General features: G+C 30.0%; 9 protein-coding genes across 9 annotated transcripts; 5 read left to right on the forward strand and 4 right to left on the reverse strand.

Moving 5' to 3' along the window:
- Nucleotides 1-374: 374 nt before the first annotated feature.
- On the forward strand, nt 375-1,275 carry PPL_08258 (cell cycle regulator with zn-finger domain; the record flags this gene model as incomplete). The annotated part of the gene is made up of 4 exons (XM_020579080.1): nt 375-556; nt 630-858; nt 940-993; nt 1,117-1,275. The coding sequence occupies 4 exons, from the start codon at nt 375-377 to the stop codon at nt 1,273-1,275; spliced, it is 624 nt and encodes a 207-aa protein (XP_020430919.1).
- Nucleotides 1,276-1,533: 258 nt separating this feature from the next.
- Nucleotides 1,534-2,841, reverse strand: dpiA (protein phosphatase inhibitor 2; the record flags this gene model as incomplete). The annotated part of the gene is made up of 2 exons (XM_020579081.1): nt 1,534-2,153; nt 2,247-2,841. 2 exons carry the CDS (start codon nt 2,839-2,841, stop codon nt 1,534-1,536), a joined length of 1,215 nt encoding a protein of 404 aa, XP_020430920.1.
- A 623-nt stretch (nt 2,842-3,464) lies between these two features.
- Nucleotides 3,465-4,442, reverse strand: PPL_08260 (uncharacterized protein; the record flags this gene model as incomplete). Its single annotated transcript, XM_020579082.1, has 3 exons — nt 3,465-3,773; nt 3,857-4,167; nt 4,280-4,442. The coding sequence occupies 3 exons, from the start codon at nt 4,440-4,442 to the stop codon at nt 3,465-3,467; spliced, it is 783 nt and encodes a 260-aa protein (XP_020430921.1).
- A 2,946-nt stretch (nt 4,443-7,388) lies between these two features.
- On the forward strand, nt 7,389-9,943 carry PPL_08261 (uncharacterized protein; the record flags this gene model as incomplete). Its single annotated transcript, XM_020579083.1, has 4 exons — nt 7,389-7,863; nt 7,926-8,518; nt 9,607-9,640; nt 9,846-9,943. The coding sequence occupies 4 exons, from the start codon at nt 7,389-7,391 to the stop codon at nt 9,941-9,943; spliced, it is 1,200 nt and encodes a 399-aa protein (XP_020430922.1).
- A 1,662-nt stretch (nt 9,944-11,605) lies between these two features.
- PPL_08262 (uncharacterized protein) lies at nt 11,606-14,738 on the forward strand (the record flags this gene model as incomplete). Its single annotated transcript, XM_020579084.1, has 5 exons — nt 11,606-11,617; nt 11,700-11,835; nt 11,933-12,066; nt 12,142-12,456; nt 12,516-14,738. 5 exons carry the CDS (start codon nt 11,606-11,608, stop codon nt 14,736-14,738), a joined length of 2,820 nt encoding a protein of 939 aa, XP_020430923.1.
- A 211-nt stretch (nt 14,739-14,949) lies between these two features.
- On the reverse strand, nt 14,950-15,270 carry PPL_08263 (uncharacterized protein; the record flags this gene model as incomplete). Its single annotated transcript, XM_020579085.1, has 1 exon — nt 14,950-15,270. One exon carries the CDS (start codon nt 15,268-15,270, stop codon nt 14,950-14,952), a length of 321 nt encoding a protein of 106 aa, XP_020430924.1.
- A 403-nt stretch (nt 15,271-15,673) lies between these two features.
- On the forward strand, nt 15,674-17,134 carry mhisS (histidine--tRNA ligase; the record flags this gene model as incomplete). The annotated part of the gene is made up of 3 exons (XM_020579086.1): nt 15,674-16,153; nt 16,223-16,446; nt 16,516-17,134. 3 exons carry the CDS (start codon nt 15,674-15,676, stop codon nt 17,132-17,134), a joined length of 1,323 nt encoding a protein of 440 aa, XP_020430925.1.
- Nucleotides 17,135-17,541: 407 nt separating this feature from the next.
- On the reverse strand, nt 17,542-18,883 carry PPL_08265 (uncharacterized protein; the record flags this gene model as incomplete). Its single annotated transcript, XM_020579087.1, has 3 exons — nt 17,542-17,602; nt 17,826-18,474; nt 18,532-18,883. The coding sequence occupies 3 exons, from the start codon at nt 18,881-18,883 to the stop codon at nt 17,542-17,544; spliced, it is 1,062 nt and encodes a 353-aa protein (XP_020430926.1).
- Nucleotides 18,884-19,054: 171 nt separating this feature from the next.
- PPL_08266 (tetratricopeptide repeat protein) lies at nt 19,055-25,474 on the forward strand (the record flags this gene model as incomplete). The annotated part of the gene is made up of 9 exons (XM_020579088.1): nt 19,055-19,070; nt 19,513-19,574; nt 19,845-20,604; nt 20,711-22,491; nt 22,583-22,631; nt 22,716-22,798; nt 22,885-23,190; nt 23,258-24,087; nt 24,151-25,474. 9 exons carry the CDS (start codon nt 19,055-19,057, stop codon nt 25,472-25,474), a joined length of 5,211 nt encoding a protein of 1,736 aa, XP_020430927.1.
- Between the last annotated feature and the right edge of the window lie 180 nt (nt 25,475-25,654).

Here is a 25,654-nt window from a genome sequence, read left to right on the forward strand (position 1 = left end):
TAAACATCAACATAATATATCTTAAATTTAATATTTTATTTAATAATTTTTATTTTAATAATTTTTTTGTAACATTTATAAATGTATCATACCCTTTAATTAGTTGGTTTATTATTAAATAATCATATAATCTTTAAACAACAAAACAAAACAAAAAACAAACAATAACAACATATCACAATTATAGATTTAATAATCTTTTAATCATTTTTTTATAAATCGAATTACACATAATTATTTAAATATTACACATCACACATATACACACACAGATGGGAAAGACGTTTGTAGCAAGGTTTGGATGCCAATCACTGGTACTATTCCTGGTGGTTGTCCCATATATATATATACTCAATTTTTCGATATTTCCTTGGATGTCCGATCCCGATACTTTTACTAGAGGCGTAGTACATTCATTCTTTTCAACGATGTTTACAATTTTTATTTTGATATCCTATTATTTATGTTCGACGACCAGTCCAGGAGAATTTCAAGACACTCTCTCACCTTCATATTATTTAATCTATCCAATATCAGATCATACAGAAGAGAAACGGTAAATTACAAAACATAATTCAATTCATTTAAATTATCCTATATATCAATGCTAATACTTTGTAAAATATTAGATTCTGTAATAAATGTAATGAGCTTAAACCAGAAAGAGCACATCATTGTAGTATTTGTAAAAAATGTGTACTTAGAATGGATCATCATTGCATATGGATTGGAAATTGCGTTGGAGTATTCAATCATAAATACTTTGTACTCTTTTTATTCTACTCCTCCATATCAATCATTTATTTCTTTTTATTGTTAATTGCACGAGCTACCCAAGTTTTAAGTTTTCAATCAGATGTATGTTTACTATTATTTATTTGATTTTGGTCACTGTTTGTCATATACTAATATTGATATGTTATTTTTTTAAAAATATAGGAAAATTCTTTACCAGTTATAGATCTTTCACATGTTATCATTTCAGGTTTATTAGTTATTGTTATGGTGTTGACAGAGATATCGATCACTGCTCTGTTGTGTTCACAGATTTTGCTGCTCTGTCGGAACATGACCACCATCGAACAAGAAGACATTCGAAGAAAATCAATTAAAAAGTTGGTCAATCAAGTAACTCCCACCAAGAAATACGATAAGGGTTTGATCAACAACTTATCATCGGTGTTTGGTGATTTTTCATTTACATGGCTCTTGCCAGTGCCTCCAAGTATTCTAAAGAACAATTATGTCAAAAAAGGTGATATATTCTTTGTTTAAAAAAATAATATATTACAATAAAAGATACGACCGACACAATAACTAAATAAGTTATATATATACATTATTAGATATATTAATCTAAAATAAAAACTATATCTTTATCTTCTTTTTAGTTTAGTAAATTAAATAACTCATTCATCCATTTTTTTTTATTTATTTAAAATAAAGATTACAATTTTATTTGGCTAAAGGAAGGAGGGAGGTAAGGGGAAAAGGAATGAGAGTTTTACTGTGTGTGTGTGTTACTTGACAATATTATATTACAACTTTTTTCTTTGGTTTCGATTGGAAATTAACTTGTTTGTTTGGACTACTGCTACTGCTACTACTGTTGCTCTTGGTGGTGTTTGACGATGGTGTCTTTGATTTCGCTTGATTTGTACTCTCACTGGTTGCAGTGGTGGTGGTTGTCGATTCCGCTGCGTTTGGATCTTCAACATTGACGTCATTTGCCATTTCGTCGTCATCACCATCGTTGTCATCGTCCTCCATATCGTCATCCAAATGATGTTTCAATTTGCGCAACTCCAAGAACTCGTTATAATGTGCTTTTCTAATCTTATCGAATTTCTCACGTTTCACTCTATCCTCTTCTGTCTCCTCTTCATCCTCTTCTTCTTCTTCTTCTTCTTCTTGGTCGTCTTCCTCCGCATCATTATCTTCATTGCCATTATTATTATTATTATTATTATTATTGTCCTCTGCTTCACCAGAATGTTCATTTTGTTCCAGTATCTTAACTTGACCACCAACCTTTGACAATTTAATATCTTCATCCGAGGTATCCCATTCACTCTTTTCATGATTACCCTTCTTTTTCTTCAGTGCTTTCTCCAACTCCATAAATCTCTTTTCCAAATATTTCTTTGAATCCTCTGTGTGTGTTATGTTAAACACGATAATAATAAGTGGTTTAGTAAACACGATAAATATATATTTATATTGTATTGCTTTAAACTATTAGTTACCTGTTTCTTCTTCAGATTCATAATAATGATAAGGTGTCTTTGGTTCATCTATTTTCATTGTAGCGGATTTCTGACTTTCGTTGATGGTGAGGTTATCTTCATCCCAAACGATTCTTCTCTTTTGTGGTGTTTCATTTTTGTTCTTAAGGATACCTTTACTTGGTGACTTTGCCTTTAGTGTTGCGTATGGTATAATCTTGAATTTGGTTTCGTCATCCGATGATGTTGAAGTATCTGCTATCTTTTTATTACTATTGCTATTATTATTATTATTGGTTGTGGTACTAGTGGTTGTTCTATTTATAACTCTCCTATTACCAGCAATGCTTGTTGTCTTTTTATTTCTATAGTATTTATCATCTTCATCCTCGTCATCATCTTCATATTCATCATCGTCATCATCTATATCCTCACCATCGATTCTATAAATATCTTCATCTATTTCGTCATCATCATCGTCACTATTCTCATCGTTATCTTCATTCAAATCTACATCATTATCCTCCAAATCATACATTTGTTCATCTTTATCTTTTTTACTACTACTACTACTATTACTACTACTACTGTTACTATTCATATCTGTAACATCCATTATTATATCTATATATAAAATATAAAATTAATTTATTTTTATTATTTTATTTAAATAAATAGTTTTTAAAAAAACATAAAGATGATAATCTTTATGTAATAATAATATTTATAAATATATAAAGTAATATAATAATAAAATAAATATCAAACTGTTTACAATTGCAATGATATTTAATAAATTAAAGTAATAAATTCTTTTTTAGTATAATAATAAAAATAATTTTATGTTATTTTATTAATGTCATCTTCAAAAAAAAAAAAAAAAAAAACAATTCAATTTTTGTGTGTGTGTTCAAATGTAGTGTGTTTAATTAACACTAAAAATTAGATATTTATTATTCAAACAAATCAAACACTTGTTAAGATAAATATAATCTTTATACTTATGTGTTAGTTTAAAAAACACAAACAAATAGGTTGAAATTTTTAAAAAAAAATAATAATTATTATATTTATTGTCATTGTTTATAAATAATTATTGTTTTGTTATGTTGTTGTTATTTAAAATTTCTTTTTTTTTTTTTTTTTGTTTTTTTTTTTTATATACATTTAAAGATTTCATTGGAGTATTATTTAAATCTTTATAAAGATGAATAGATAGGGATGATGTGATAGATTCTATTATTCAATTGGTTGGAGTGGTCTCTCTAAAGTCTTGTCAAGTCTCTCACCTTCCATGGATGACATTGCAATTCTCTCAATGTTAGAGTTGACTGTGAGTGTATCGGGATATGACAAGAACTCCTCTCTGTAGAACTTGTCGATGATTCTATAGCCCTCAGAGAAGTAGATCTTTAGTTCATCGATGAGACGTTGTACGTTCTCCACCACAACACCATCACTATGCAACTCGAGAGAATGAATCAAATCACAATAGACATTGAACTTTTCATCATATTCCTTCTTTGCTTTATCTCTTTCTTCTTCATACTAAATTGAAAGATAATAATAATAATAATAATATTGTTAGTATCTACTAATTAATTAATTTTAGATTTAAAAAACAAACATACTCTTCTTAACTTTACGGGATTAGGATGTCTCTTTTCATGATATTTAATAAACTTTCTTTGTGAGGCATCGGCTTTGAGACGTAGACTATCGAGAGTGGATTGCTCAACTTTGATTTGTGCAACATCGCCTTTATAGACCTTTTCAGTTTGGGCATACAAACCAGACTTGGCAGATTGAATAATTGGATAGAGTAACAATTGTAACTCTCTATTGATCTCTGCAATTCTCAATACCGGCTGTGGATCTGTGAATTGTTCAACACCAAATGACTTTATTACATAGGTTAATGTTTCCCATTTATATTGGAAATCTAATATAAAAATGAAAAATTAATATTATTTTATGAAAAAAAAAAATGGAAAAAAAGATAATTAATATTTAAATAAATTACTTAATAAAATATATATTTATTATATTCTTACCATGAATAGCATTAATAAATCTATGGGTATTTGATAATAGGTCATCATAGTCAGCCTTTAAAATCTTTCCAGTGTCCTTAAGATGATTGGTCTCGGGATGTTCTACAGATGGAATTGAATTGGTTCCAAGTGCTTCCTTTGTCTTTTGAATAAATACATTCATTATTTTATTTATTTATTTAGTAAATATTTATTATTTGTGATATTAATAATTTTGTAGATATAAATATTTTGAATATAGATATTATTTGTATTGTTTTTGATTTTTGTTTGCTTATATCATGGATTGTATTTAAAGAGTACCTTTTTCATGGGTGAGAAAGTTTTTATTTATTAACATGATTTTTGTTAGTATCTAAATTAACCTTTTTTGGAAACTCCACAAAAAAGTTTTTTTTGACTCTAAATTGAAACAATTATTAAATTTTTATACACTTTTGGTTTTTCTTAAGAAATAAATCAAAATTTGAACTTAAAAGATTAATATTATAAAAGAGAGAATTTTATTACTATTTCCTTTATAAATCAATCTTTATTTATCATAATATTTATTTTGTATGTTTTTTTTTTGTTTTATTTGTAAATCTTTAAAGGTATTAAAAAAAAAACTTTTTTAAACCTCACATTTATTTTATATTTAAAAATTGATATATTATTCATTGATCTCATATTAAATAAATAATATTTATATAGAAAACAATATTAATATCTTTTTTTTACAAATGTTTACCAGGCGGACCATACAAAAAATGAAAAATATCACACCTCATCATGATCCCAAACATAACCAAAAAAAAAAAAACAAGAAAAAAATGTCAAAATTTAAATACAATTTATTTTAATAAAGGAATTGTTTTTTGACCACAACTTATTTGTTTTTAGTTTATTTTATAAGATCATATTTGACAATAATATTTGTCAACTTCATTCTCATAGATTATAATTTCGACTATTTATACTTTATAAGTTTAATTAATTTTACATATTTTCTTTAATATTTGCTTATTAAGGTCAAGTTTAGTTAACTTTAATATTAATTAAGTTGACATATTTAGTTTTCGTTCATTTATCAAAAAAGTAAGTAATATCATAGCTGTGAAGTTGTAATCAAACTTTATTATGATCATTTCTACATATATATCAAGTTTTTTTTTAAACTATTTCAATAAAATAAAAAAATAGATAAAAAGAGAGAAAGATAGATAGTTTATAATTTCATCCAACCATTTTTGTTGTTTTTCAAATAATTTTTTTTTTTTTTTTGAATTAACTTGTGTTTCATTTTGTTTATTTTAAAACATTTCTTTGAGTAATTCAATAAAAGACAATTGTATTGTTGTTTTATTTATTATAAAAATGTATTATATTATCAAGTGTGTGTACAATTGTGTTTGTATACATTTGGTAAAGCAACAACGAATAACAAAAAGATTAAAAAAAAAAACAACTACTTTAACACACTTATTATTATCTTATCAACCCACTTTTTCCTTTAATTCCAATTCTATCCTTTATTAGCTGATATCATTGACCAATACTGTATTTGTTTTTGTGTTTGTTTGACAGTAACAAAAAAAGAAGTTAACAGCAGAAGCAGTGGATTAATCAATCAAATCATTAAATTCTAGTTAATAGCTATCCATTTTTAACTGAATATTTATTAAATATTTGTTTTTAATTTATTATCTTTTTTTTTAAACAAAAAAACAAACAAAATGAATGAATGAAACAAAATAATAACAATGATCAACATTACCAATTATTTTATTTATAACATTCAGACTCAGTAAACAAATATAAATAGTCGAAAAACAAATAATAACAATTGGTCGATCAAATTACGAAATAAATTGCTGAGTAAGAATCTAATTTTACATTTGTTTTTGAATGGCAATCAACATTCATTATGTTTTCAGAGCTGTTCTTCACACGCTCATATGAAACGATAAATCTAAAAATCTCATTTAAACAATTCCGATGTGTTTGTGTTTAGATTTAATATTATCTTAAATCTTTGACAATTAGCATAAACCAATAGTTTTACACTTTGAATTCCATTTTTGATTGTCATCATATTAATAATATAATCCAACCAATCAATCCATTAGTTTTGTGGCTATTGTAACTACAATCAATCAATCAATGATAATGTACATTTATTCATTTATTATTGTTTCCTACATTTATTTATTTGTTTCTGTTTGTATGTGTGTGTGTGTGGTTAACAAATCCAATCAATCAATCAATTTAAGTAAATGTCTCCTTTTCATACCCCTATCCATAAAACAAATGACAGTCCATCAATCGATAACACATGGTATAAATTCACACACTTTTTGATTTTCATACACACGCTGTTTTTTCCACCACCACAATATTCAATTGATCATCCAATTAAATATATCTAGATTAAGATAAAATTGTTTTTGTATTGACCATGTCGATACGATCAATTTATAAATTGCGTGTTGTGTGTACCATTTTTATATAAAATGTATTTATAAAATTGTACAGTCTGAAAATGTTCATATTACTCTCTGGCCAAAAACGAATCACAGAGAAAACAAATAATAACAATTGAGATTACCAATGTTTAAAAATAATCAATCAATCAATTTAATTGGCCAAATAAACAAATTAAACAATCAAATTAGATCAAATCAGAAAACAATAATGAATGAATATCGTTTAATTAAACAATATAATCAATTTGGTAGTTAAAATTATTAATAAAATGAGTACTTTGAAAAATCATAAAATTAAAAGAAAGCATCATCGCCATCATAATAATTATAAACACCTTTCTAAATTCAACAAGAAATCTATTAGATTTATAAAGAGGAAAACTCTTCATTATTTAATTTCATTTCTATTGATCTTTATTACGAATTCGAAATTCATTGTACTCCAATCGCTTGACTACCTTGGATTAAAATCATTTCTAAAGTATTCATTTTCATTCTCGAAACGATTAATAAACATTCTATTTTTCTTGATTAAAAAATAATAATAATAATAATAATAATAATAATTACTATCTTATCATATCTTATCTTTGCTATTTCTAAATATATATACATTATAATAAAAACCAATAATAAACATAAATATGACATTTACAAGTATTAATAATTATAATAATGGTGATAGTCAACCAACAAATAGTTTTCCAGGTATTCTATTTTTTGGACCGATTGTAAAGAGTAAAAAACAACAACTCCAACAAAAACAAGAGAATTGTAATAGTAATAGCAGATATAAACAAAAACAAGTTTCAATCTCGAAATTGTATAGAGAGAAATCTTGTTTAAACTATATTAGTACACCCAAGGAAAAGCTTGACTTTTATTCCAATCTTGTAGAGGTATTCACTGAGATGGATGCGAACTTGGCAAACGATTTGAAAAATGAAAACATATCAAAAGTAATTTCATCGAATAGGATGAACAAAGCATTGATCACTGTCAAGCGTTCAGATTCTCTTGACATGGCACTCAAAGTACTCTCTGAAAATGATATATCATCGTGTCCTGTAATCGATCCAAAACTTGGTTGTATGGGTTTAGTTGATATGTTTGATATTGGTAAGTTACAGGACCAATTAATTATATAAAACAATAATAATAATTTATTAACAAATTTATAGTTGAATATGTATTAGCAATGTTTAAAAAACAAATGGATGCAAATGGTGGAAGTAGTAATATTAAACCGTCAAAGTTGTTGGGAATGAATTATTTTAAATTGAATCTGGATCCAGTGTCTGTTGTCATCAACAAATCGAATGATGTCGAAACAATGTGTCCTGTGGTTACAGAGATGGACAATGTATTCAATCTGATACAGTTGTTCGCAATGGGTTGTCATAGAGTTCCAGTTTACTCTGTGCCTTCGCCAGTTTTGGAAAGTGGGAGTGGAAGTAGTAGTGGCGGCGGTGGTGGTGGTGTTCCACGTTTGAATAGAGTTATTAGTCAAACCGATCTAGCTATTTGGGCATGGCAAAACCCGCTGATACGTTCGCGAATCGTACAGAGTCAATCGACAGTCGAGAACTTCTATCATCCCAATCCAAAGTGTGTCAACCAGTCGACCCCAACCATTGAAGTACTGCGGTTACTTCACGACCACAAAATCAGTGCGGTGGCAGTGGTGGATGACCGTGGCAAAATCAAGAACGAAGTGAGCACCGACAGCTGGAAAGGCATCAACGAGAAGAATCTCGATCTGATATTCGAAGACGTAAAGACATTTCTCAAGAGCAAACAGAAGCGAGATGGCAAGCAGTTCAAGCAATTCAAGACGTGCTCTCTCGACACCCCGATCCAAGAGATCTGGCAGATGGTCAACGACGAACGTGTACATAGAGTGTGGGTGGTCAACGAAAAGAACAAACTAGTCGGTATTGTTAGTTTAGTAGATCTATTGAGGTCATTACTCATGGTATCAAATGAAAACACAAATTAATGGAATGAAAAAAAGTTTTAAAACGCCATCGCCATTCAACTCTTTTTTTTATCTTTTTCCGGCTATCCAAATTGTAAATAAAATTCTAAATACATATAATTATAATATTATTTCAGTGGAAATCCAACTTTTCTTTCAAACTTTTCATTTACCTAACAATACATTAATATCACAACATAATCATTTACTTCAATAACATTTCAAACTAACTAACTACTTATTGTACTACACAATTACATCATTGTAAATTATAATGAGGAAAAAAATAAAAATTGATTTTTTTTATTTTAAAAATTCAGATATTGAGATCTTAATATCTATTTTTTGAATTCAAAAAATCAAAATCTAATCATTATATTTATGAATTACCTTACCTCTTTTGCAAAGCAAAGGTCTTTTAAAAAAAAATAAAAAATTAAATTTCAAAGCGAATAAAATCTAAAAGATATTTTCAGATTTTTACCAGTTTTTGCAATTTTTTTTTTTCATTTTCTTTTGGTCTATGATGCACCCATCCAAAAACACTATTAGTTTTGATAAAAATTCAAACAAAAAACAAAAAAAAAACAGAGAGGTCCAGCCTAATTATGTTTTTTTGATATTTCTCTAAATTGTTTTATCACTTTATCTTAATCAATCTATCTTGACGCGTCAAAAAGGAAGAAGAAGATAGATTGGAAAAGTATTGTTGTTTGATCATAATAGTTAGAGAAAGTAAACAAATAAAACATATCTTTCATATCTTTTCATATCTTTTTTTTTTTTTTATCTATTTTTATAAATTTATAAATAGTTGTATTATTAAATAAAATAATCAAGTTGTAACAGTATTAGCAATAGAATAGAAGTAATCATTAATTTAGCAAACAGATAATAATAATAATAATAATAATAATAGTTATTATAGCAGCGTATCTTAACTGAAAAAGTAATTTTATCTGAATAGTAATCAAAATCAGTCAAAATCAATCACTTCTTGTAAAAGTCTTATCTTGTTTTTGGGTGTCTTTTTTCTTTTTTTATTATTATTTTTATCGTTCTCTTTATAAGCAAATCATCTTATTTATTATTACTTGTTTGTTTGTTTTTCCATTCTGTAGAGTTAGTCAGTCAATCGATGTAGCTATATTTAAATATTTGTTCGTTTCAAATAAACAACACAGCAGAGCAGAGCATAGCAGAGCAGAGAGTGGAGTTTGACATAAACAAATTCATTGAACTCAATATGTGAGTTCTAGAAATGTGGTGTGTGTGTGTGACTGTTATAACAATATAAGTAACTTCTTTAACACTTTTACATATAGTGTCATTTTACTAAATTCACCAATATATCTTATACACATCATACAACTACACACTTCCATAGTATGATTACAAAGACAACAAACTTCCTATACAGAATTACATTTATATTATTTGATAAAAAAAAAGGTGACTTGTTACTTAAAATGAAACTCTATCATATAATACCTATCAAATGAATTTATTGGAAAAATAGATGATCATCAAAAGATATATAAACAAAAATGTTGAATCAACAACACAACTCATAATCATTAGTTTATTATTTTAGTTTGTTTAGCTTCTCTGTCTTTTTTATTTATTTATAATATCACCTCTTTTCCCTGTGAACAATTAATATGATGGTTAGTTTAGATTTGTGTATAAGAAAGAGAATTTATGTATATTCTTAATAATAGTTTCATTTCAGTTTTAGTTCAAAGAGTTTAAAATTTAAAAGTTGAACTTAATCAATATCAATATCGATATGATATAAATAAATATTATGTTGTGTTGTACTGTGTGTTAATAGTTATTTGTGTGTGTGTGTGTGTGGTTATATGATATGTGATTTGATGTGTGTTAATATTAAAAATTTTTAATATTGTATCAGATTTTTAAAATACATTCATTTTTAACGATGATCAATCAGTCATTTTTTTTTGGTTAAAAGTAACAATAAATACATCAGCTTTTCACCACTCTTATTTTCACAGATCACACCCTCACAACTTCCATCACTTCAACTTCAAATCGGTTTCTACCATTTTTTCAAACTAGTTTCAGATTTATGTGGATTCAATTCACATCATAATTTAAGAGGGAAGGAGTATTACATTATGAAATACAACCATGATTTCTTGTTAATAGATACATATTTGCCTCTTGTTTGTTGTATATACATACATTCTCATTCAATTTCATCACAATTAAGTTAGTTTGAGTTGTGTAGGAGCAGCTGCAAAAACAAAAACAACAACACTTGCCATTTTAAAATTAAATTTTATTACATTATTTAGTTCAGATCAGATTCTTTAAATAGCATAGTTAAAACCCAGTAAAATTGTAGTTGTCGTTTTAATTTTATTTTTAAAATAAAACATTTTATAATTATTTTTTTTTGATGAGCAAATAATGCGTTATCTTGGATAAATTCAAATAGAATTCTTTAATCCAATGGTCATAGACATCATTAACATCCATCCACCACACCACTCACTCACTTACTCACTAACTCTTGGCAACAGCATCATCACCAACATCATACATTTTACTGTCACTATATTTCAACCCTACCTATCTACTCTTCGTTCTTTTTTTATTGACAATATGATTGTTTTTAAATCTTTTTTTTGCTTTAACATTGTCAGTGTAATTTGATGTAGGGCAGGCAAAGTTTGGAGGACTTTATTTTGAAAATCACTTTCATCTATCTCTCAAAAACAACATTAAAATCAAAAAAAAAAAAAACATCATTTCCATCAATTTAATTAAAATATTTATTAATCATTTATAATTATTTTTTAGATATACATTTTTAAATATTTTTTATTTATAATTAATTAAGTAAAATTAGAAAAGATGGGTTATACTGTAAGTAGTTCTTTCATTAATTATTTGGAATAACCAAAAGTTTTTATTAATTTTATTAATTTTTCATTTAAATTAATTATAGTTGTTAGAGGATTCAATTGAAATAAATCCAACATCATTAAGAAAATACAATCAAAATATTCATACATTACATACATTATGTTTGTCTTTGAATAATGCATTGGATGGCTCAAAACATTTTGTTACTCAAGTTGAAGGTAATTATAACTATTTATTGAATGAAATGAAAAATAAGACAATTTCAAAAAATTAATAATTTTTATTACTATATTGTTATTATTATCAAAATTTTAGCATTTATGGCTTCATCTTTCAATTTAGCAAGTGATTTACATAAAATTGGATTACAAATACCAGATATTGGCGAATTATCTGTAACAATGTCACAATTGAATAAGGAAATCAATCAATTATTACCACATTCACTAGTATGTTTGTTTAATTGTTAATTAGAAATTAATATATTTTTTTTTATTAATATAATTTAATTTTATAATCTATAGAGAGAATGTAAATTATTATTGGAAACAGCATCTGAAAATCATGTTGCAATTGATCATACTGAAACTTTTAAGAATTTAAAGCAAGAGGTCGACAAATATCTCATCGATTCAATACAATATAGAAGAGAATTGAAGCAGTTACTTATAAAAAATACAAAATCATCGTCAGACAGCCAGAACGACAAGATCTCTTTGGTAATGGCAAAGATAACATCTTCAATCGGTCAATATCAACGTTATCTATCATTATTAGAATCAGAGCTAAGTGAATTCTGTGGAAATAGACATAAATATTTATTAACATTATCTAAAAGTGTAAGAAACATATCAAATTAAACCAAAATTAATTAAATTTCTAATTTAATTTTTTATAGATATTAAATTTACATCATTTAGTACATTTTGGTAGAAAAATGGATTCAATTAGTCCAGATACTGGTGTAAGAAGTTCAACTACAATTCATAGTAAATATAATTATAATGCAATTCCAGATTTAAATAGTAGTAATAATAATAATAATAATAGTAATAATAATAATAATGGGAATAATACAACTAGAAAATTAAGTTATAAACCACCATCATCATTCAAAGAGATTGTTTTAGACCCAGTATTTTTAAAGGCATTTACAATGTTCTCAGAGAAACAACATGGTTTGGAGAATCTATTGTTTTGGATCGACGCTCAATCCATAAAGAGTTTGGAGAACGACCTTGAGAATCTGTCGACGAATCGCGAAACCATCAGAACTCAATACATAAATGTGTACAACAACTATATTGCGAGTGGTGCCAACTATGAGATTAACATTGACTCTGAGTCGCGTAATGAAATCGAGGAGCGTCGTCTCAACTTGTTCACCGACGATCCTTTCTTCCCGTCGTTGATCAGCTCGGTAGAGTCGATCGAGGGCATTCTCAACTACTCGATATTCCCACTGTTTGTCAAGTCGCCGCTCTACCACGCCGCCATCCTCATGAACAAATCGGCGTCACATACTGCCCCCACCCAAGGACTGGGTGCACTCCTACAGAGTTTGGATGCACTCATTCGTAATCCCATCGGTTTAGAGTATTTCCTGTTATATTTATCACGTTCCACCGCGAATACAAGCAGTCCTACGACATCGCCACCCACCACTCCACTCTCCAACTCGCCACCTTCACCCAACTCACTGTCGCCACGTTCCATCATCTCGATGATATCGCCACTGTCAGTCTCACAGACCGAAGCTAAAAACATGGTTTACTTTTGGTTGGAGGTCAACAAGTATCGTGAACTCTCGGACGAATATCTCGAGTCGTACGCAATGGATATTTTCACCACCTACTTGAAAGTCAACGCTGAGAAAGAGTTGACCACCTTTAGCAACTCGCGTTATCACAACACCATCCAAGACAACATCAGCTCAAAGAATATCAGTCGTGAACTCTTTGCTTCGCTGCTGCAGGATGTCATTTTCCAACTGACCAACTCGCACTTCCCTGCGTTCCTTCAACACCAAGTCTGCAGAGACATGATGGCACGTGAAGAAAAGATGTTGAAATATCTCGAAAAAGACAAAGGACGTACCAAACCAAGTGAGAATAAAGTGGAGCAACAATTTGAGCATATCTCAAAGGAGAAGGCAAAGACACCGCCCGCGCGTCTCACCTCCATCAAACCAGGCACCAATTTGATGCCCATCAATGAGCGAAGCAATAGTATTGTAAGACCGAGCCCGGGCAACGGTACACCTCCCAGCAGCGCTCAGCATCTCAAAGAACTTCCTCCACTTCCACCAAAGCGTGGACTGACTTCAAGTAGTAACAGTGCCGCCGGCGATTTATCGTCTTCCGGTGGAAGTGTAGACCATGAAACAACCACCACCAACAACAACTCACCACATCTCTCATCATCCGGTAACAGTAGCAACTCTGGCAGCGCGCTCAACGTCTCCAAAATATTCTCACCCAACATCATGTCGGTTTCCTCACTCTCCAACAAGAAGAGTAGCAGTAACTTGAACGACTACATTGTATCTTCATCTTCGCCAACACTCAACAGCAGTGGTCACCACGGCCACCATCATCATTCTCCCAACTACAGTATCAACGTCAGTGGAGGTGCCGCCACCATTTCCTCACCAAGCTTGTCGGCCTCACAAACATCGCCAACCTCTGACAAACCCAATGAAGTATTCAATTTTATTTTAACAGATCAATCGTGGTTGGATGCATTCAAGCGATTTGTAAAGTCTGAGAAATGCGAGGAGTTGTTGCTCTGCTGGATGGATTTGGAGCGATATGCCAACCGTGGCACCAAAGTATCGATCGCATCCGCTCAGAACATCTACGATAATTTCTTCCAAGATGGATCGCCACTCGAAGTCAACCTCGAAATTGAGGTCAAGAATCAAATGCGTGATGCACTCAAAAACAAAAACATGGAAGAAATCGAAGTGGCCATTCGTATTTCCAGTCAATCGGCATTCGAATTGCTACGTGTCGATACCTTTAGTCGTTTCCTAAAGAGCCCAATCTATCGTGAGGTATCCAACCAACTTGGTGATCCATTCGAAGCGAAAAACAGAAAGAAACTATTATCAAAGAAATAAAAATAAATAAAAAAATTAAATAAAAATTACTATATTTTAAAATAATAACAAAAGAATATGAATATTCATTCCAATATGCCTTGCCATTCACTAATTTTTATTTGTTATTTTTGGTTAATTATAAAATAAAGGAAGAAGGATCTATATATTTTTTATATATTGTTTCTAAATTTAATAAATAAATAGTTAACTAAAACTAGTTCTTTAATTTTTATTTTAAAGTTGGTAGGTCAAATGATGGAATTTCTTCTTTTACTGTTTCATAAAGCATGTGGAAAGACGGCAAATTTATAGGATTCTTAATTGAATGATTTAATTCCAAACAAGTAAATTGAATTTCATTGATAGGGTATAAATATTCAATATCCATTAGTGATGTTGAAAATTTTTCTTTTCTATTAGAGGTTGGTGTATTGTTAAAAATATTATCTTTGGTATTGCTTTTGATATTTGTATGACAACCATTAAAAATTGAACTCTCTGTATTATTAATTTGATTTTTTATACAAATAGAAGTATTATTATTTTCCATTTTATAAAATATTCTAATATATATTAATTGTATTAAAAAAGGATTGATTATAAAAATAAAAGATTACAAGTTATTCTTTTAAATATTATCAATTTATAGAATAATTCAAATAAATTAAACTTTGTCTTATCATACTTGAAAAAAAACTGTAAATTTAAAAAATAAACATGAAGAATAATTAAATTAAAAAAAAAAGATATATTTAAGATTCAGGTTTATTGTGATTATTCAATGAATGGGGTGATTGTTTTAATCTCATCAAAATTTGTAACTAAAAAAAAATTCAATCAAATTTTTTTTATCTAAAAATGGATAAAATTTATGTGTGTTTTATGATCAATGATCAGATGTTAAAACTTAAAAATTAGATTAAAAAACAAAACAATATTATCATAAAATTATTATGTATACAAGGATTAAAGGTACAATAGATATATTCCCAAAGGAGAAGCGATTGTATCAATTCGTTGGTAATGTAGGTAGACGTGTTGCAGCGATCTATGGATTCAAAGAGATGTCCACTCCGATCATTGAACACACCGAGCTGTTTCAACGATCGGTTGGCGACGACAGTGATATCGTCTCGAAAGAGATGTATTCATTCAAGGATCTCGGTGGTTCGATGACTTGTTTACGACCTGAGAATACAGCAGGTGTAGTTCGTGCGGTGGTCAATGAGCAATCGGCTGCACATATGCCACAACGATACTTTTACAGCGGACCTATGTTCCGTTATGAACGACCACAACGTGGAAGACAAAGACAATTCGAACAACTCGGAATCGAATCATTCGGTGAATCAGATCCATCTTCTGACGTCGAAGTAATCGATTGTGCCAATATGTTTTTAAATCAATTATCTATTACCAATGATAAATATACTGTACGTTAACATATTTTATTAATTGTGGTGAATTAAATACTTATAAATACTATAATTATTATTATTTAGTTAAAGATAAATTCATTAGGTGATTTAGAATCTAGAAGTAAATATTTAAATCAATTAGAATTATATTATAAAGATAGAAGAGAAAGTTTATCAAAAGATTCACAGGATAGATTGGATAGAGGAAGTATTTTGAGAATTTTAGATTCAAAAGATGTAAAAGATAAAGCTATCAGTAAAGATGCACCAAAGTTATTTGATTATCTGAATAGTGAAAGTTTAGATAGGTATGTTAATATCAACAACAACAGAAGTTGAAATATATGAATATGTTTATTAATAATAAACAATTATAGATTTAATAAGGTATTGAATGGATTGGATAAATTCGAATTGAAATATCAATTGGATCATAATTTAGTACGAGGATTAGATTATTATAATCATACTATATTTGAGATGGTTGTTGGCGATGAAACAACGACATCATCGGCACCACCTCTGGCGATATTGGGTGGTGGTCGTTACGATGGTCTGGCCAATAAGTTTGGTTATAAATCACAGAAATCAGCGGCATTACCATCGATTGGCTGGGCGTGTGGAGTGGAGAGAATCTTGATGTTTATGGATCAACAGTTGTTAAAGCCAGAGACCAAGCCGATTGTTGTTTGTACATTCGAGAGTAACGAATCGATCGTTCAGTTGGCAAGAGACATAGCGAGAACACTTCGACACCAAGGCTATGCAGTGATTGTCTCTGATTTGAATTTGTCAACCTCCAAACAAATTAGAAACGCAAATCAACGTTATGAACCGGAAGTTGTCATTGTCGTCGGTGGTGAAGAAGCATTGACCAACTCTGTACAAATCAAACACATGGCAACTGAATCTAAACATACCGTCCGAATTGAAAAAATTACCGATCATCTCACTCAATTAAATATACAAACAATTGATCCAATAAACAATATATGAATTAATAGTTTAAAAAAACAGTTAAATATTTTGAAATTTTATATATTTAAATTATATTTTGAATATGTTCATACCTTACCATACCTCTACCTTAACATCTGTCTTACCACCAAAAGTCTACCAATCCAATCGAAATAGATTATCTATTTTACAAATTCCTTTAGATTTGATATAGCCAACAATTTGATATTTATAGAAAAATAGAGATCTAATTTAACAAGGAAAAGAAAATTCTTGATCCAATCTCAAGAACCAATTTTAAGGAAAGAAAAATTGTTATAATTGAATATATAGAAATAAAAGAATGATTCAATAAAAAGAAAAGAAAATTAAAAGTAAAATAGATTATTGTTATTTATTTTACTATTAATTTAAAATAGAAAAGTTCTAGTGGGTGGATTTTCTTCTTAAATTAATATTAGTTCATGTGGTAATTCATCCAAAACTTCAGACTTGGAGACAACCATACTTGATAAAAATAAAGTAACCAAGAAAATGGCACATTTTTTATAAAATATTTTATAAAATGATTAATATACTATTTGTCTTTTGAAAATTTATCAAAAAATTGATTCTTTAATTTATTAATGGCCTTTTCCCTTAGCAAAATTAGAATCTAAGTTGTATTTCTATTATTTTTTTTTTCAACTTCAATGAATCTAATAAATTTTATTTTTTTAATTGGAATTACATTGGAGTGAAGACAACATAGGTATCGTCTTTGTCATTGTTACTGAACCACAAAGCATCACCATTGCATTCAGCAATGAGGTAGCCATGTCTGTTTCTTACTTTGTACATATATCTTTTGTTACCACTATCCTCCAAAGCATAGATAGAGGGTACTAAAGTATGTTCAGGAGGGAACGTGGTTGCACAATCAGAGGCAACGGTGTTCCATCCTCTTGCGATACCATTAACGTCTGAATCTAAGATTTGGAGACCTCTTCTTGTCATTCCAAAATTACCAGAGACGATATCGATCAGCGACATGATCATGTTGGCAAGCCATAAGCTTCCATCTGGTGCACTACCATAAACCCATTTCATATCACTTGGACATTGGTAGTCTTCTCTATTGGTCTCAAAGGAAACTGGACGTGAGATGTCAATGGAATTCGATGTTCGAGTACCAGTTGCAACGGCCAATTTGATTGTGTTTTGGTTCCACTTGTTGTCTTGTTTTACTTGTCTCCAACTCTTAAAGTATAACTTTGATTGGTACCAATAGCTGCCGCATTTCTTGACGATACGCATATTGGCATTTTGACTTCTACCCAAGATATAGTTTTTTTCATCACTGCCACGAATAGTATACAATGTTCCTGCAGGTGGTGATACTTAATAAAAGTTGTTAATACAAAAAAAAAAATATATTTAAATTGCTGAAAACATACATGGAGCCCAGACAGTAGCACCTTTTCCATCAGCAAAAATGTCAAAGTCTTCACCTTCCTCTTCTGGTGATTGAACATAGGTACCATTGAAGTTTACAGGTTCCATTGGCTCGGTGGTATAATGTTCTTTCTTCCATGATGCTTCAATATCACGCTTAGCTCCTGGTTTTCTTGATTCAGATGTGAGTGTGTTGGATGTAACGATTGGACACTCAGAGTTATGAGTGGTATCTCGGCCATGATTAGCAACTTCATGTGGTAATTCAACCAAAACTTCAGACTTGGAGACAACCATACTTGATATACATAATGTTACCAAGAAAATGGCACATTTTTTATAAAATATAGACATTTATTTATATATATTTGTAAAGAAATGATAATGAAGTTTGAAGGGAGCTGTATTTATAGATAAAACTTTTTGTTTTTTTCGAATTAAACTCATTATTATTAATTGAAAATGGGTGAACGATATTTTGCAATCAATTCCACCTTGTTAATTGTTTAACGGTACATCAGAATAATGGTCAATCTACAAGGTTTATTTACTTTTGTAGATTGACCATTATTCTTTGAAGTGCACTTCACCCACGTCAAATCAAAACCATTAGATTTTATTTTTTTTTATAATCATCAAAACACTATTTTAATTTTTTGCCTAATTAAAGTTAATCTAGCTGGTGTGAAAGATTAAAATTAATTAATTAATTACTTTTTTTTTTTTGAGATTTGAAGATTTTTTTTAGCTTCATAGAACATTATGTTTTGATCGACAGTTGAATTGTTGTTACAGTAACAGAAACTGTAATGTTATTAATTAATACACACCCATTACAATTTCGGATAGAACAAGAAGAGTACTTTTTAAACTTTTCTATTACAAATTACCTTGATCATTCTATTATTTTTAAACCCAAATGTGATGATGCAGTACAAAATTTTGAAAAATAATCAATTTTTTATCTTATTTTTATTTATTAGAACCGAAGATGAAGATACAAATCTATAACTGTAATCTTAGAGTTAAAGAATTATTAGATTTAGTTTCTTATTATCTAACAAAAAAAAAAAACAATTATTGGTCACCACGCAAAATGAATTGATTTTATTCTTTTTTTTTTTAATAAACTGAATTTTGGTTCCTTTTAATTTATTAGTGAAGTTCATTTCATCTTTAATAGTTAGTGAGTTTATTACTATTATATAAATATAATCGTTATGGTAAGTAGCGAACTTCTTTCTATCTATTTATATATATAGTTATTAAAGTGTTAATTTTAATTTAAAAATGAAATCAATCATATCATTTATAGATTAGGTATGCCGCTATTAATGCAGGCGATTCAGAGAATGAAAATGATGAATCTGATGTTGCCGTTTCAATCGAAGCATTAGAAGCTAGTAATATACGAACCTATGAGAAAGCTCTTCGTGCACAACAAAGAGAGAACTACTTGGAGGCACAACAGTTCTATCATGATGTTTTGAATTCACCGTTGCTCTCGAATACATCGGAACAACAGTCGTCGACAAGCACAACGATGTCAGTGTTAAAGTACTCGACACTGAAGAATCTTGCTACCATCAGCGAGTTGGTCGATGATCGTGAGCGAGCACTCAACTTTTTCACGCGGGCAATCGATATTGATGCGAGTGACCTGTTGGTATGGTACCATATCGGTCGGCTGGCAGGTGAGCTACAACGATGGAATGTTTCACGTCTTGCATTCGAACGAGCGTTGCAACTGTCACCCACTCATTGGATGTCACTCGAACGCTTGGCAGAGTTACTCTATATCATCGGTGATAACCAAGCTGCCACTGTCATCGTTAAACAAGCCAGACAAATAGATTCATCACACTCTAGAATATTATTATTAGAACAACTATTATCATTTGAAAAAGAACAACAACAACAACAAACTAATAATAATAATAACAATAATAGTTCTATAAGAAATGCAATAGTAAATAATGAGATGGCAATGGGTTATTTAAGAAAGTTAGTTGCTAAACGTGAGAAAACAATTCAAAACAATAGTAAAGACAAAGATACAGCAAATAGTAGTAGTGGTAGTACCAATCTTTTTAATACTTTCATCAATGAGAAGAGTGAATTTAAGTTATCAAAGTTGACTTGGGAATCATTGTATAACTTATTATTATCTATATAATAAAGAAAAAGTAAAAGTAATAGCAGATAGTAGTAATAATAATGAAGAAATTAAAGATAGTAATAGTAATGAGGATCAGAAAACAAAACAATTTCAACTTTATAAACCATTAGAAATATTAATAGATTCAAAGACAACAACAACAACAACTACTGCTAATGCTACAGCTACAAATGTTCAACAACAACAACAACAATCAGAACAACTATTAACAGGTAGTAATGATGTTATTATGAGTGTAGAACAACAAGTTGATAAAGAAAAAGAAAAGGAGAATGAACCTGAAAAAGAGGAGAAGGATAGTGTAAAGGAGAAAGATAAGGAAAGTGAAAAAGAGAAAGATAAAGATATAACAATGACAGATAGTTCAAATAGTATTGTAAATAACCCGACAAGTACAATTGTAATAGTAGATAGTAGTCCTGCACCTTCTAATTCAAATAGTTTGAATAGTAGTAGTAGTGGTATAGTTACTGCTGCTGCGGCTGCTTCTGTTGGTTCTACGACAACACAGTTGGTTGCAAAGAGAAGAGCAACAAGAGGTGCCGTCGGTAATAAATACGATGACAAATCACAAGAGGTAGTAGATTTCGGTGAGAAGACGTTGAAGACAACTAAATTGCTGTCACCGAACGTTATGAACAGTTTGAATTTCATGAATGTAGATTCTTCTTTGACTTCAGAGGATGCTGTTGGTGTTGATGGTTCACAACAACAAAAGTCACCAAAACAACAACAACAACAGCTACAACATCAGTTGCTACAGGAACGATTACTTCATCAACAATCTGCACAGGTCGACGTCGAAACCAGTCAGAGTTTCGAGAAGAATATGGTCTACCAATTCATTAGCAACGTTAACCACTCTGACTTTAAATACACCATTATCGATTGGTTCATATCGTATCTAAACAAAATAACGATGTCACATCAACAGATAGATCAAACACTGATAGCCAAACTCATAAACATGTCAAACATCATCAACAAATACAATTCAAACTTTCAAAAGTATATATTGTTCTTTGCTGAACTATCATTCGATTATCTATTCTCAAAGTTAGAACAATCAAATGATAATAATAATAACAATAATAATAGTAATAATAGTAATAATAATAATATTATACAACAACAAATAACAAAAAGACAAAAGAAAGAAGATGGTTATTATAGTAGTTATAGTAATGATATTGCAATACAATCGTTGGATCTATCATATATGATGCAATTGTTGAATAGTAATCGTGAGCAATTCAATGAAGATACCTATTATTGTATTAGGTATTATTGGTTGCTTGCACGTTACACCAAGTATCTTGGTGATATCAACTTGGCGAGTGTTTATTTCGGTAATTGTGATGAACGATTCCAACAGTGGATTCAACACAACCCGTCGGCACTGATCATTCTGCAGCATTGTAAACACGACCGATACATATCGAAATCGGCGTTGTCCGAGCGCATCGAGACACTTCAAGACCAACAGGAAAAGAATCGTGCCTCTCAACTCTATGCAACCGGTGAATTCACCAAAGTCATCAGCATACTGGATCCTCTGTTCCCTGATGCCTTCTGTCTGTTTGACCCTACCGCCAGCACACCAGCCACCACCACCACCACCGACTTTAAATCACGTGAGATCATCGACACCAACACACGATCGAAACTCAACATGATTGAATACCTCTTACAATCCTATCTAAACACATCAAACATCAAAGGTGTATTTAAAATGTCAATCTTTTTAATGAAAGAATTAACTTTAAATTATAATGATAATATTGTAAGTTATTAATATAAACTTTTATTATAGCAATATAACTTACTAACTAACTAATCAACTTAAATAACATAACAATATGTTAATTTTATAGGCAAATTCTACTTTAGAAACTTTAAACCAAGTATTTTCACATTTAAACAGTATGTAATTCATTATATCTAATATCATTACATCTATAGTATACTTACTTTTGTTTATTCACTTCAATTATTGATGTAAAATAGTGAAACCAGAACCATTAGAAGAACCTTTAACTACTTTATCTTCTATCTTAACAAAACAATTATATAGACATTTTAAAAAGAATGTAAGTAGTTAGTAATATTGATCGATGTAATAACATTTCGTTGTAATTTTAATTTACTTTTTAATATTTTATATTATATTATTTAGATGTTATATGATTGGTTAAATCTATTTATAAAAGTATATCAATTCGATTTGAATACAGAGTTAACGTTGTCGAATAAATTGGCATTACTCTCTGGATATCATGCTGAACTTGCTAAGAAGAAACAATGTAGATCCAATGATAGATTCTTATTAGATTACTTGGAGTTATCGTTTAAATTCATTATCAACCCTGACATTGAAATCAATCCTGCTGACTTTAACGAAATCAGACCTGAACTTGCTATTCTAAAGATATTCACTGATCTATCTCAATGTTTTTATTGTTTATATTCTATTAAATTAACTGTAAGATTAGATAAGATATATAACATTATTATTAACTAAACAAACATTTATTATTAACTATTATTAGAATAATGTTGAAGATCATCAATGTCAATCATTGGCAATGGAATTGGATTCACCGAATCTCTATGTACAGATCTATTATATGCTAAAGATAATTGCTGGTGAGGAAGAGGAAATAAATCTACCGTTGAACGGTCAAGTCAATCAGGCAATCAGTTTGTTACAATCGATCGCCACAAAGAAGGAGTTCAAGGATCTGGTGGAGAGATTGTACAACAAGTTCCCGGAACCACCAGAGCGTGTCACTCGATATCGCGCCACCATCAATCAATACTTTGATGGTGAATCCGATGAGATTGTCGAGTTTCCCGAGTCAGTGTCACCGCCACGCGTCAACTTTGAAATTCAGCTTTTCAACAACGACAAACAGCTCTCGCTGCAAGATCCATTGTTTGACGACATCTACACCGATATCTACTATATGTATGCATCTACACTGCCAAACGACAAACATCTCCACCTGAAAGAAGAGTTGCTAAAGAAAGATCTCTATTCGAATCCCAATCGTATTCTTTCGTGGACGTTACTTTCCAAGAGTTTCCAAAGTGAAGTGACAACGATCACCGCTGAGAAAGGTTGTTTGTCTCACAACACACCGGCAATCCAACAAGAAATATGGAAACTCTACGCCAAACTCAGACTCATTTACAAACACCTAGCACTACTCACACCCAAAGAAGAGATCTACAGATATCTCGGACTACTTCTCTACGAACAACATTACTTTGCTTCACCAGAGTTTGCCAGTGATCCAACCAACCTAAATTCACTGTTTAAAGAGGCATTAAAATACTTTGAACAATCAGAGAAATTAGCAACCAATGATCTTTGGTAGTAAGTAATCAATCAATCATCAAACTATTAACTTTAATGATTACTAATAACTATTCTTAATAGCTATCCTTTATATTATGGAAAGATATCATTTAAGGTTGGTGATGCACCTGAAGTTTACTTTGATTATCTTTGGAATGCTGTACAACTACTTCCTCCTTTGACAAAGAAGAATCCACCAATCGATCCATTGTATAGATTGCATACCAGTAGATTAAAGTTGTTATTACCATACTCTTCGAGTTCACTTAATGATACACTATTAACATTGTTAGAGAAATATAATTTTACACCACCAACTACAGCTACAACTACAACCCCTGCAACTTCAACCACTACAAATACAACCAATAACATTAATAATAATAATAGTGAAGATAAAGAAAACAATGGTACTGATGTAAACATGCTTGATTTATCACAGGATAGTAATCTTGAAACAGAGGGAGTGGTCGTTGTTACACCACCTTTATCTTTGGAGGCGAGAAGGGAGAACCTTATTGATAATTCACTGGCAGCTCTGAATTGTTGTAAATCTTTGGTTTCGTATCATCACCAGTCATCCTATCGTGTTGCATGGACAATTAGATACCAAACAACTAAAGAAGATTACATGGCCAATAGCTTGAAGGAATTCATCAGGTTGATGAAACCAAAGTTATCTAGGCTGTCACGTGCTGCCGTTTGGAATCTGTGGAATGAAGGTTATCTTGGTGACGGTAAACTCGATCGATACTTTAAGAAATACTATCGATTCTTTATCCAATTGCTAGAGGAGAACGGTGACTATACCAACCTAGACGTTGTCCACGCCAAGCTGAAACAAGAAGACAAGTTCAAGAACGAAGCTATTCTTTGTTATAGTGCATGTTGTCGAGTTTTACAAATCCAGTTCATAGATCAACAAAAACATAAACAACAACAGCAACAACAACAGCAAAAACCAATATCATCGCAACAACAACAACAAACACAACAACCAATCAATTTAGTTGTGTCACCACCAACTTCACCAAGTTCTCCAACTTCTGCAACTTCTTCTACTCAGACACAGTCTACAACAACAACAACTACTACTTCTACTGAAGGTAACAACCCAACAGTTGGATCTCCATCTTCTACACAACAACAATCGACAACAACTTTGTCATCTACAATCAGTCCTGAAGAAGCTAAACTTAACAAACTACTCCAAAGTCTTTGGGAAATGTATACTGATATCACTCTGTATCCCGACCACAAAGATCAACTCTATGATTTAATGAGAAAATCCTATCAATTGGTTGCCCCACATTCCTTATCACCTCAAGATAATATTTCTGATGAAAAGATTGTAGAGTTTTATGAAAAGAAATTCTCATTAAAAGATAAAAGAAAGAAAAAATAAAGATTGTTAAAACTTAACAAGTTTAATCTATCTATAATTAATTTAAATCAATCGATCGGTAAAATATATGTGCTCATAAACAATTGAATGTTACTCTATGATCACTTCATCATTTTGCTTTTTTTTTTTTTTGGATTTTTTTTTTTTTTCGAAATTTAATTTTTTTTTAAATGGTTTCAT

Source organism: Heterostelium album (genome assembly GCF_000004825.1).
Source record: "Heterostelium album PN500 unplaced genomic scaffold PPL_scaffold8, whole genome shotgun sequence".
Classification (NCBI taxonomy): Eukaryota; Evosea; class Eumycetozoa; order Acytosteliales; family Acytosteliaceae; genus Heterostelium; species Heterostelium album.